At 38.5% G+C, this 13141-nt stretch overlaps 1 protein-coding gene across 4 annotated transcripts in view; it reads left to right on the top strand.

The window, feature by feature from the left end:
* Positions 1 to 13141, top strand: part of NSUN7 (NOP2/Sun RNA methyltransferase family member 7) — a 63308-nt gene that overhangs the window by 1933 nt on the left and 48234 nt on the right. For 2 of the 4 annotated variants that reach the window (XM_049709581.1, XM_049709580.1), the window contains exon 3: positions 12493 to 12551. In XM_049709581.1, coding sequence (XP_049565538.1) covers positions 12493 to 12551 — 59 coding nt within the window. Of the gene's footprint in view, positions 1 to 11720; positions 11897 to 12492; positions 12552 to 13141 lie in introns of those variants that run through there. The other 2 variants (XM_049709582.1, XM_049709583.1) reach the window with 2 other exon arrangements.

Below are 13141 nucleotides of genomic sequence, written 5' to 3'. Positions count from 1 at the left end.
TGTTGTACTTTAAATCATGAGTCAGGTGAACATTTGAACATTTTCTCCTTGCAGCAGTGAAATGCAGACTAGGCATTTATGTTGATTAGTTGATATTTTAATGGTAATGCCAAAATTCTATTATAGACAATTTTTTTTCCCCGATAAGAATATTGAAACTTACCTTTAGAAATCAATTATAAAAGCCTGAAATTATTCTTTGTAAAATTAATGCATTGACTAGATGATCATGCTATAGTGATGTGTATGGTAGATTATCTTTTTCTTTCTCTTGATCTATATTTGTGTTTTATGAAAGGGTCTTGTGACTGACATTTTTTAATAACCTAGAAATTCCCATTTAGATAAATTATTGTCATAGACATTTATAAACCTACTTTTCCTTGAAATGTTCATTTTTATAAGTTCAAATTCTAAGATGAGATGGCTTTGGTTGTTTACTTGGTACAACTATTACTTTCTTCTTAATGATAATAATATCTTGCTTTAGATTATCATCTGAATAATTTCTAATGTTCAAATGGAATAAAACTAGAATTCCTAAGTTCAGTGGGTTTCCAAGATAATTAAGAACCTGATATTTTGCTTTAAAATATTGGAGACTCTTATGCATTTCATTTTTGTCTTTTGTATTATCAGTGTTCTATCAATACTTTCACATGTAATATTTTGTAGACTCACATCTCGCTTATACAGTATAGGTTCAGGGAATCATGGTTCAGGAAAGAAAACTGAGGATTTCTTCTCTAAGGTTTTATAGGAGCAGTAAAGCTGAAAAGATTAATGTACAAATTAAGAGAGCTTGGGTAATGGTCTCTTTTGTTTGTGAATTTGTGAACAGATAATTGAATCATATTACCATATCTTTTTAAGGAAGTATGAAGAAAAAAATCTATACAAATGTTAAGTGTATTTTTTTGGTTGTGTTTTATGTTTTCCAGTTTTATTATTTGCCCTTTTGTTGATGTCCTTTGTGTATAAGGTATTTCAAAGCAGAGAGTGTATTTTTCTGATTAATCTTTTAAAGGTTTAAAGGGCTCAGAATCATGTTTGTTGAAATGACCACCTCTAGTCTCACTCTGCTAAATAACTGCAAGGTCAATTTTCTGTTAAAGAAGGTAATGAAGAGTAAGCTATTCCTATTAAGTTTGACTTATGTCAAAGAAGTAGAGTACTAGCAGCTAATTTATTTTTTAAAAGTATTTCTGGATGTTTCAAGGACTATTAAATATTAAAACAGAAGAAAAACTGGTGAAACGATTTCTTTAAAAAAAAATTAATGAACAACCCATTAAGAAAAAAAATTGAGGAAAGAGATGTTTCTGAAATTGTTGATCTTATTCCTGGTTTAATTCTTTCTCCAACCTCTCTAGTTGTAAATAGTATTTGATGACCTCTCAGTCCGAGGAACTGGCTGTGGCATTAACTTGGTCATTTCAAAATCATGTAACCTGTCAGTGAAAAACCTAGCAAATACTTAATATATGGTCTGGTTATGGCTTTGGGAATAAGTATGTGTAGTCAGGGATCCCCAAGACCACCCTCAAGTTCAATGATTCACTAGAAGGACTCACAGAACTCAGTAAAGCTGTTATACTCATGGTTACAGTTTACTACAATGAAAGGATAAAGATTAAGATCAGCACCAGAAAAATATACACAGGACAAAGTCCAGAAGAGACCAGGTACAGCTTTCTATTGTCCTTTCTCAAAGGAGTCTTACGGACAGTGCTTAATTCTCCCAGCAACAATGTATGACAACATCTATGAAGGTTGTCAAGTTTCCCTCCTTCCACAGATACAAAAACCCCATGTACCTATATTTATAATTATAAGAGGGCCTTGGCATTCTTTTTTTTTTAACTGAAGTATAGTTGAATTACAATATTCTGTTAGTTTCAGGTTATAGCTAAGTGATTCAGTTATTTTTTTTTCAGATTATATACCATTACAGCTTATTACAAGATATTGTATATAGTTTCCTGTGCTATACAGTAAATCTTTGTTGCTTATCTATTTTATGTATAGTAGTTTGTACCTGTTAATCCCATACTCCTAATTTGTCTCTCCTTTTCCCTTTAGTAATCATGTTTGTTTTCTACGTCTGTGAGTCTGTTTCTGTTTTATGTATAGATTCATTTTTATTGTTTTTAGATTCTACGTATAAGTGATATCAGATAGTATTTGTCTTTCTCTGTCTGACTTACTTCACTAAGTATAATGTTCTATAGGTCCATCCATGTTGCTGCAAATGGCAATATTTCATTCTTTTTTTATGGCTGAATAACATCCCATTGTATATATATACACCGCATCTTAAGCCAATCATCTGTTGATGGGCACTTGGGTTGTTTCCATGTCTTGGCTATTATAAATAGTGCTGCTATGAACATTGGAGTGCGTGTATCTTTTTGAATTAGAGTTTTCATCTTTTCTGGATATATACCCAGGAGTGGGATTGCTGGATTATATGGATCTATTTTTTGTTTTATTAAGGAACCTGCATATGGTTTTCCATAGCGGCTACAACAATATATAGTCCCACCAATAGTGTACAAGGGTTCCCTTTTCTCCACACCCTCTCCAGCATTTATTATGTGTAGACTTTTGGATGATAGTCATTCTGACTGGTGTGAGGTGATAGCTTGTTGTGGTTTTGCTTTGCATTTCTGTAATAATCAGTGATGTTGAGTGTCTTTTCATGTGCCTGTTGGCCATCTGTATGTCTTCTTTGGAGAAATGTCTATTTAGGTCTTCTGCCCACTTTGTGATTGGATTGTTTGTTTTTTTGGTACTGAGTTGTATGAGCTGTTTGTATATTTTGAATATGAAGCCCTTGTTGGTAGCATTGTTTACAGATAATTTTCTCCCATTCCATTGGTTGTCTTTTTGTTTTGCAGATGGTTTCCTTTGCTGTTTCAAAGCTTTTAAGTTTGATTAGGTCCCATTTATTTATTTTTGCTTTCTTTTTCTGTTGCCTTGGGAGACTGACCTAAGAAAATATTGCTACGATTTATGTCCAAGAATATTTTGCCTATGTTCTCTTGTAGGAGTTTTATGGTGTCATGTCTTATATTTAGTAATATAAGCCATTTCAAACTTATTTTTATGGATGGTGTGAGGGAATGTTGTAATTTCATTGTTACAGGTGGCTGTCCAGTTTTCCCAACACCACTTGCTGAAGAGGCTGTCTTTTCTCCATTGTATATTCTTGCCTCCTTTGTCATAGATTAGTTGGCCATAGGTATGTGGATTTATTTCTGGGCTCTCTATACTGTTCCATCGATCTATATGTCTGTTTTTGTGCCAATACCACACTGTTTTGATTACCGTAGCTTTGTAGTATAGTCTAATGGAAGCTTATACCACCAGCTTTGTTCTTTTGCCTTAGGATTGCTTTGGCAGTTCTGGGCCTTTTGTGGTTCCATATCCATTTTAGGATTATTTGTTCTAGTTCTTGAAAAATGTCATGGGTATTTTGATAGTGATTGCATTAAATCTATAGAGTGCTTCACTTTAGCAATATTAATTCTTCCAATCCAAGAGCATGAACTACCTTTTCATTTTTTTGAATCATCTTCAATTTCCTTTATCAGTGTTTTATAATTTTCAGTGTATAGGTCTTTCACCTCCTTGGTTAAGTTTATTCCTAGGGTTTTGTTTCTTTTTTATGATGCAACAAACGATATAACTTTTAAAATTTTCTCTTTCATTATTAGTGTAAAGAAATCCAACAGATTTCTGTATATTAATCTTGTATCCTACTACCTTGCTGAATTCATTTATTAGTTCTAATAGTTTTTGTGTGAAGACTTTAGGATTCTCTGTATAGAGTATTATGTCATCTCCAAATAGTGTAAATTTTACCTCTTCCCTTCCAATTTGGATACCTTTTATTTCTTTTTCTTATCTGATTGTTGGGGCTAGGACTTCCAGTACTATGTTGAGTAGAAGTGGTGAGGGTGGGCATCCTTGTCTTGTTCCAGAATTTAGTGGGAAGGCATTCAGCTTTTCACTGTTGAGTATTATATTGGCTGTGGGTTTGTCATAAATGGCTTTTATTATGTTGAGATATGTTCCCTCTATACCCACTTTGGTGAGAGTTTTTATTAGGAATAATGTCAAATTTTATGAGATGCTTTCCTGCGTCTTTTGAGATGATCTGTGGTTTTGTCTTTCCTTTTGTTAATGTGGTGTGTCACACTGATTGATTTGCATATGTTGAACCATCCTTAAGACCCTGGAATGAATCCCACTTGGTCATGATGTATGATCCTTTTTATGTATTGTTGGATTCAATTTGCTAATATTTTTTTGAAGATTTCTACATCTATATTCATTAAAGATATTAGCCTATAATTTCCTTTTTTTTGTAGTTTCTTTGTCTGGTTTTGGTATCAGAGTGATGGTGGCTTCATAGAATGAATTTCACAGTGTTCCGTTCTCTTCAATTTTTTGGAATATTTTGAGAAGGATCAGTATAATTTCTTCATTGTATGTTTGGTAGAATTCCCCAGTGAAGCCGTCTGCTCCTGGACTTTTGTTTGCAGGGAGTTTTTTTTAAAATTACAGATTCTATTTCACGTCTGGTGATTGTTCTGTTCAAATTATCTGTTTCTTCTGGACTCAGTTCTTGTAAATCTTATGTTTTTAGAAACTGTCCATTTCTTCTAGGTTGTCCAATTTGTTGGCATATAACTGTTCATAGTATTATGATTTTTTTGTATTTCTGTATCAGCTGTTACTTCTCCTCTTTCATTTCTTATTTTGTTTATTTGGGTTTTCTCTCTTTTCTTCATGTTGAACCTGGCTAGAGGTTTGTTGAATTTATCTTTCTCCAAAAAACAGCTCTTGGTTTTATTGACCTTTTCTGTTGTTTTCTATTTTACTTTATTTTTTTTTTATTTTATTATTTTTTAAAATTTATTTTTGGCTGTGTTGGGTCTTTGTTGTTGCACATGGGCTTTCTCTAGTTGCAGCGAGCAGGGGCTGCTCTTTGTTGTGGTGCATGGGCTTGTCATTGCAGTGGCTTCTCTTGTTGCAGAGCAAGGGCTCTAGGAGCACGGGCTTCAGTAGTTGCACACGCGGGCTCAGTACTTGCGGCATGTGGGCCCTAGAGCACATGGGTTTCAGTAGTTGCAGCGTATGGGCTCAGTAGTTGTGGCATGCAGGCTCTGGAGCACACAGGCTTCAGTAGTTGTGGTATACGGGCTTAGTTGCTCTGCGGCATGTGGGATCTTCCTGGACCAGGGATCAAACCCATGTCCCCTGCACTGGCAGGCAGATTCTTAACCACTGTGCCACCAGGGAAGTCCCTCTGTTGTTTTCTACTTTTTTTTTAAAATTTATTATTATTTTCTTTTGCAGTACGCGGTCCTCTCACTGTTGTGGCCTCTCCCATTGCAGAGCACAGGTTCCAGACACGCAGGCTTAGCAGCCATGGCTCACAGGCCTAGCCGCTCTGCGGCATGTGGGATCTTCCCGGACTGGGGCACGAACCCATGTCCCCTGCATCGGCAGGCAGACTCTCAACCTTCCCTGCGTCACCAGGGAAGCCCCCTCTGTTGTTTTCTTGATCTGTATTTATTTCTTTTCTGATCTTTATTATTTCCTTCCTTCTGATGACTTTAGGTTTTGTTTGTTCTTCTTTTTCTAATTCTTTTAGGTGGTTGGTTAGGTTATTTATTTGAGATTTTTCTTGTATCTTGAGGAAGGCCTGATTCATTGTGAATGTCCATCTTAGATCTGCTTTGGCAGCATCCCACAGATTTTGTAAGGTTGTGTTTTCATTTTCACTTGTCTTGAGGCATTTCCTCATTTCTTCTTTTATTTCATTGTTGACCCATTGGTTTCTTAGTAGCATGTTGTTTAGTCTCCATGTGTTCATTCTTTTCCTGTTTTTCTTTCTGTGGTTGATTTCTGGTTTCATACTGTCGTGGTCAGATAAGATGTTTCAAATAATTTCTGTCCTTTTAAATTTGTTGAGGCTTGTTTTATGACCTAGTATGTGGTCTGTCCTAGAGAACATTTCATGTGCCCTTGAAAAGAATCTGTATTCTGGTTTTTTTGGATGTAGTATTCTGTAGATATCAATTAAGTTCAACTGATTGTGTCATTTAGAACCTCTGTTGCCTTACCGATTTTTTGTCTGGATGATCTGTCCATTGATGTCAAAGGGGTGTTAAGGTTGGCTACTATTGTATTGTCAGTTTCTCCCTTTATGTCTGTTGTTGTTTCTTTTATATGTTTAGGTGCTGCTGTATTGGAGGATTATATGTTAACGAGCATATTATCTTCTTGTATTGATCTCTTTATCATTATACAATTCCCTTCTTGTCTTTCTTTATGGACTTTGTTTTAAAGTCTATTTTGTCTGATGTGAATATTGCTACCCCCACTTTCTTTGTGTTTCCATTTGCATGAACTATCTATTTTCATCCCCTCACTTTCAGTCTGTGTGTCTTTCACCCTGAAGGAAGTCTCTTGTAGGCAGCACACTAAGGGTTCTTGTTTTTGTTTCTTCATCCAATCTGCCACGCTGTGTCTTTTGATTGGAGCATTTAGTCCATTGACATTTAAGGTAATTATTGATAGGTATGTACTTATTGCCATTTAACCCTTGTTTTCAGTTGTTTTTATAGTTCTTTATTTCTTCTTTTTGTTTTTCCTTTTGTGGTTTGATAATTTTCTTTTGTAGTACGCTTGAGTTACTTTCTTTTTGGTTCTTGTGAAACTACAGTATATTTTAAATTTGTGGTTACCATGGAGTAACCACAAATTTAAAATATACTGTAGTTTCAAGTATGTTCAAGTATGTTAACTCACAGCTGTGTCTACTGGCTTTAAACTGATAGTCATTCAACTTCAAACACATTCTAAATGATCTATATTTTTATACTCCCCTCACCCACATTTTGTGATTTTGCTGTCCTATTTTCTTCATGCATATCTTTTTACTGTTAGTTGTAGTTATAATTGCTTTTACAATTTTTTGATTGTTTTTTAATCTGTGTACTGACTGAAGTGATCTTCTGTCCTTTTATATATTTACCTTTCCTATTGTGATTTTCCCTTTCCTATAGTTTCTTGCTTCTTTTCTATTTAGAGAATATCCTTCAATATTTCTTTTAGGGTAGGTTTAATATTGCTGAGTTCTTTTAGTTTTTGCTTGTCTAAGAAATTTTCTCTTCTTCTGTTCTAAATGATAATCTTGCTGGGTAGAGTATCCTAGGCTGCATGTTTTCCTTTTCAGGACTTTGAATATGTAATGCCACTCCTTTCTGGACTGCGAAGTTTTCTGCAGAGAAATCTGCTGATAGCCATATGGGGGTTCCCTTGTAACTGACTCTTTGTTTTTCTCTTGCTGCCTTTAGAATCCTTTCTTTATTTTTAAATGTCATTTTAGGGAATTCCCTGGTGGTCCAGTGGTTAGGACTTGGCACTTTCACTGCTGTGGCCCGGGTTTGATCCCTGGTCAGGGAACTGAGATCCTGCAAGCGGTGTGGTGTGGCCATATAAAATAAAATAAAATAAAATAAAATTGTCATTTTAATTATGATATGTCTTGGTGTGGGTCTCTTTGGGTTCATCTTTTTTGGGACCTTCTGTGCTTCCTGTACCTGAGATCTGTTTCCTTGTTTAGGTTTGGGAAGTTTTCAGCCATAATTTCTTCAATTACACTTTCAATTCTCTTTCTCTTTCCCTTCTGGAACACCTATTGGGCATCCGTTGGCACGTTTTGTATTATCTCATAAATCTCGTATGTTGATATCATTTTTTTTTCATTGTCTTTCTGTCTGCTCTTCTGATTTAGTGATTTCCATTTTGCTATCTTCCAGGTCACTTATTCATTCTTCTGTGGCATTTAGTCTGCTCTTCATTGCTTCTAGATTGGTTTTTAATCTCAGCAATTGAACTGTCTATTTTTGATTGGTTCATCTTTATAGCTTCTAGTTCCTCATTACAGTGATGTGCATTTCTATCGATACTCTTTCTTAAATCAGTTAGAATTTTTATTATCTCCTTTTTGAACTCAGGGTCTAGTAAACTAGTGAGCTCTTTTTTTTTTTTAGAAGATGTTGGGGGTAGGAGTTTATTAATTAATTTATTTTTGCTGTGTTGGGTCTTCGTTTCTGTGCGAGGGCTTTCTCTAGTTGTGGCAAGCGGGGTCCACTCTTCATCGCGATGCGCAGGCCTCTCACTATTGCGGCCTCTCTTGTTGCGGAGCACAGGCTCCAGACGCGCAGGCTCAGTAGTTGTGGCTCACGGGCCTAGTTGCTCCGTGGCATGTGGGATCCTCCCAGACCAGGGCTCGAACCCGTGTCCCCTGCATTAGCAGGCAGATTCTCAACCACTGCCACCAGGGAAGCCCGTGAGCTCTGTTTTATTATCTGTTCTTTCAGGGGATTTCTCTTGTTCTTTTAATTGGGAGTAGTTCCTCTGCCTTTTTGTTTTACTTAACTTTCTCTGTCTCTATGAATTTAGGAGGAACAGTTATCTACGGTGGTCTGGAAGGGTGTTTTTATGTGGGAGTGTCCCTGCATAGATTGTGTGTGTCCAGTGTTTTTGGCACAGTGGCTGGTTTTGGTATGGACTTCAGTCGCATCTTTCCTCAGGGTATGCTGGACATTATCCCCTTGATGGGAGTGTGGCTGGTATTCTGGTGTCCAGAGCCTGTACTGGATGTGAGGCAGGGCTTTCTCTCTGCTCCGTGGCTGTCACTGCCCTGTCAGGGGCAGGGTCTGCTCCCCAGCTGTTGGGGTGGAAGGCTTGAGGGTTGGGTTCAGTAGGACTCCATTGGCCTTGAGTACATGCTGTGCCCCAAAGGAGGTGATTTCTGAAGCAAGTGACGCCCACATGGTCACAGAGCACCTGTGTGCTGCCTGTGTAGGCATCCGTAGTTCCACTCAGAAGCAGCCCAGGGTTGTGTCCCTTTCTCTGTTTTGTCTCAGATCTAGTTAAAGGCTATGGTGTGGAGTAGGCTGGGGCTGAGGGTCGGGGTGTTGTGGCTGCAGGAATTGAGGTGGCTGCGCTGCTGCCTGAGGTCTGGGCTGCCTCTGTGGCAGACTCCCAGGACCTGTCTGCCCCATATCTAGTGCTAAGCTGCAGTGTGGTGTGGGCACACTGGGGTATTCTTGCTAGGAGACTAACCACTGCTACTCCTGAGCTTGCTGACAGTGGTTGTCACCATTCCATCCACACCATGCCCCAGGACCTCCCAGCTATCTCTGCGGTAGCTAGATTGAGTTCTCTCCTAGGGCCTATATGCCCAAGATTCAGCACTTAGCCACTGCAGGCTCCTGTGGTGCTACCTCACATGCATGCTGACAGTGGCCGCTGTGGCTCCACCCGGATCACAGCCCAGGTGCCCGGTCTGTCTCTATGCAGCTACACTGAGTCTCTGCCCAGATTTCATGCCCGGCTGTGGTGTGGAGTGAATGGGGCCAGGGTGTTCGCCCCTTTGGATTGGGAAGTGGGGCAAGGCGGCAGTTGCCAGTGCAAGGCTCTCTTTGCCCTGGTTCTCAGCAAGCCAGCATGTGGTCACTCCTCACGTGTAGAGCCTAGGCTTCTCCAGCCCTCTGTCTGTCCCAGTGGATTTCTCAGCAGACAAGGGGGCCTGTCTCCTCTACGCTGGACTCCAGGACTGGGATGCCCAGATTGTGGTTCGACCTGCTTACTCCCCAGGGAGTAGAAGTAATTTTGAACTCTTTTGGGGGAGAGGTGAGCTCCACATCTTCCTACTCCACCTTCTTGATCCCCCTCAGCCTTGGCATCCTTGAAATGAAAGTTCTAGAAGTGAATTATATAAAGTGGATCATTTGAAGGAAACTCTATGGACACAGTAAAAATAGAGAAGGAGAACCTAGGGGAGAGTCAAAAGAAGAAATATCTTCCATCTTTCTTCCAGAATGGGAGGGATGATCAGACAGACTGTGTGAGTTTTAGGGATCCAATAAATAGCACTCTTCCTTTTACACTTGAGTTTGGAACCCACGGAGAGGAAAAAAAAAAAAGATGTCCGGGGACATGGCTTTAGATCTTCAGTCAAGCAGGCTTGCAAATACTTTATTCCTGAATTAGAACTTCCCGTCTAATCCAGACACAGCTGAAGAATTGCAGATCCCTCCACCCAACTCATGCAAGGCGTGTGGCAAAGAGCAGTCTGGAATGCATGCCCACCTCCTGCAGAAACACTGGCAGACAAAGACTGGAAGGGGGAGGGAGTGATATATGCCCCTGTTCATTCTTCCAAATTCACTAATTAAATAAATTCAATTTTCTTTTCACATGGAGTGATAAGTAAGGGGTAGGGAGAGAGTCCAAGGGTGTTTCTCTAGGGAAGGCCTTCTGCATTGGAAACATGAGGAATGAGGATTAAGAGTTCCCTTCAGCAGACTAAAGAGAAGAGGCTTTAATTAGTGGGGCACTAGGGATAATTGGAGCTATTGTGCTGAACTAGGATAGGTGAGGTTTGCTATCTTCAAATAAGTCCTGATAACCCACATCAGTCATTAGCAGTAGGTTTTATTTAGCCAGTATGGTTTGTTGTAAGAGTGAGTAGAGGATAGGCAGCATAATGTGGTGAGGAGTGTGCACTTGGGTGCCAGACTGCCTGGGTTTGAGTCCCTGATCTGACTCTTGCTGTGTGACTATGAAAATATTACTTAACCAGTCAGTGCCTCATTTCCTACTTTATAAAATGGGATAATAATGGTACCTAATTCATAGGGTTGTGAGGGTTAAATGAATTAATATATGGAAAGCATTTAGAACAGTGTCTAGCACATAGAAAGCACTATCTAGAGCATACATAATTAATGTTGATATTGCTATGTGAGAATGTTCTGTAAACTATAGATATATAAAGGCAATGCATTCTGCACAATATTAGAGACAGCCCAGAGATTGTCAGTTTTGACAGGAGCCCTAGGAAAAAAATGCAGTGTTGGCAAAATCATGTTCTGTCTTCTTTTCCTTCATTCTACTGCTCCTATTTTTAGGAGTCCAGCAACTCCATTGCTCAAAGTTCTATAGCCTATGCAGGTGTGCTATCTTAGAAGTCCTTCATTCTTTTTCTTTTTTTTTTTTTTTTTTTTTGCGGTATGCGGGCCTCTCACTGTTGTGGCCTCTCCCATTGCGGAGCACAGGCTCCGGACGCACAGGCCCAGCGGCCATGGCTCACGGGCCCAGCCGCTCTGCGGCATGTGGGATCCTCCCGGACGGGGGCACGAACCTGTGTCCCCTGCATTGGCAGGTGGACTCTCAACCACTGCGCCACCAGGGAAGCCCAGAAGTCCTTCATTCTTATGACAAGTATATTTTCTGTGACAAAAATTGGGACTCATGCTGAGAAACTGTGAAGTAGATAGGAATTGGTTTGTGAGTACTAAGGGTGTGAAACTGTAAACTTCATTTTCCTTGTAAGTGAAATGGGGATATTGCCTTGTACAATACAGCCACAATTGGTGGCTAAAATATGGGTAATGATACCTGAAAGATTTCCTATGAAAACTGGAGTCTGTGCTCCCAAGTTTGTCAGTTCTTTTTAGTTTTCCCATCCCCCAGATAAAAACTGAAATTCAGTGTGTATTGTGTATATAGGAGATGTTCCATAAATGTTGAATGAATTGAAGCTGTCTTAGCTCCCTGTTAACTGATTAAAGCATTTGTTATATGATATATATACTTAAGTAGTTATAACAGAAGAACACTCGTGTGCCCTGTGGAGGTTTTAAAATGTGTTCATGTGTTTTCATTTAGTACCTCTGCAATTATCCCTCTGCCTGGAATGCTCTCTTCTTCCGGATCTTTACATGGCTAACTCCTTGTCATTTGGGACTTAGATTAAATGTCATCTTATCAGTGTCGTCACTAGTGAGTTCTACCAAATATTTAAGTAAGAAATAACACCAATTTAACACAAACTCTTCCAGAGTTTAAATCCTGATACCAACATTGACAAAGATATTATGAAAAAAAATTATAGACAAATATCCTTCATGAACATAAACATAGAACAAAAATCTATGTTTATTAAAGCATTTGTAATATGATATATATATATATATATATATATAGTTAAGTAGTTATAACAAAAGGAGACTCATGTGCCCTGTATAATAAAATATTAGCAAATTGAATCCAACAATATCCAACATAAAGAGGATAAGACATTATAAATTAGATCCTCTTTAATGTTTTTCAAGGGATATAAATTAAAGGTTGGAATTCCTTTATTACTACTTCAGCTATTCAGATAACGCTCCTTTGACTGTGATTCCGTGTGGAGCCTGAGTCACAGGGGTCCAGGATTCATAAAGATTACAAATATTTCATCATGTCATTGTAATTTGAGTCTTTATCAAGAATTAGGTATGTTTTAGATATGAAAGTAAAAGTATTTTATAGCATTGTCCAAAGTGTATTTTGATTCCAAAATTTTCATTTTCAGCTTTGGAGTTTTCAGTAACAGACATTTTCCTTGTCTTGTAGTTCAAGATATTTTGGAAACTATGTTAATAGACAGCTATATCTTCCCAAGCACCATAATAGTAAGTGTATAACTTTTACATAATTACTTGTCTCGTGGTTGTTAATTAGAAACTACTAAAAAGCCTTCAGATTTAAATAACTAGTTTGTTTAATGCTGAGACTTCTTCAGAACACGTCCTTAACTCTCATACTTCTAAGGCTTCTAATATAGATCCTACTCCTTTCATTTTGATGAATCTGCCAAAAATTGTCCTTTTTGAAAGGTTTATTTTTTATTGGATTTTTTTCTAGTTTGCAGTCCTTTTCTTTTTTTCTTTTATGTATGTATGTATGTATTTATTTATTTTTGGCTGCGTTGGGTCTTTGTTGCTGTGCACGGGCACTGTAGTTGCAGCAAGCGGGGGCTACTCTTTGTTGCGGTGCGTGGGCTTCTCATTGCGGTGGCTTCTCTTGTTGTGGAGCACGGGTTCTAGGAGTGCATGCTTTAGTAGTTGTGCACGGGCTTAGTTGCTCCGCGGCATGTGGGATCTTCCCAGACCAAGGTTCAACCTGTGTCCCCTGCATTGGCAGGTGGATTCTTAACCACTGTGCTACCAGGGAAGTCCCTTTGCAGTCCTCTTCTATCTCCCAATTCAACCAGACTATGTAA

The sequence above is a fragment of the Orcinus orca genome, chromosome 4 (assembly GCF_937001465.1).
Source record: "Orcinus orca chromosome 4, mOrcOrc1.1, whole genome shotgun sequence".
Lineage (NCBI taxonomy): Eukaryota > Metazoa > Chordata > Mammalia > Artiodactyla > Delphinidae > Orcinus > Orcinus orca.
The sequence above is the reverse complement of the archived record's forward strand: the minus strand, read 5'-3'. Positions and strand labels throughout refer to the sequence as shown.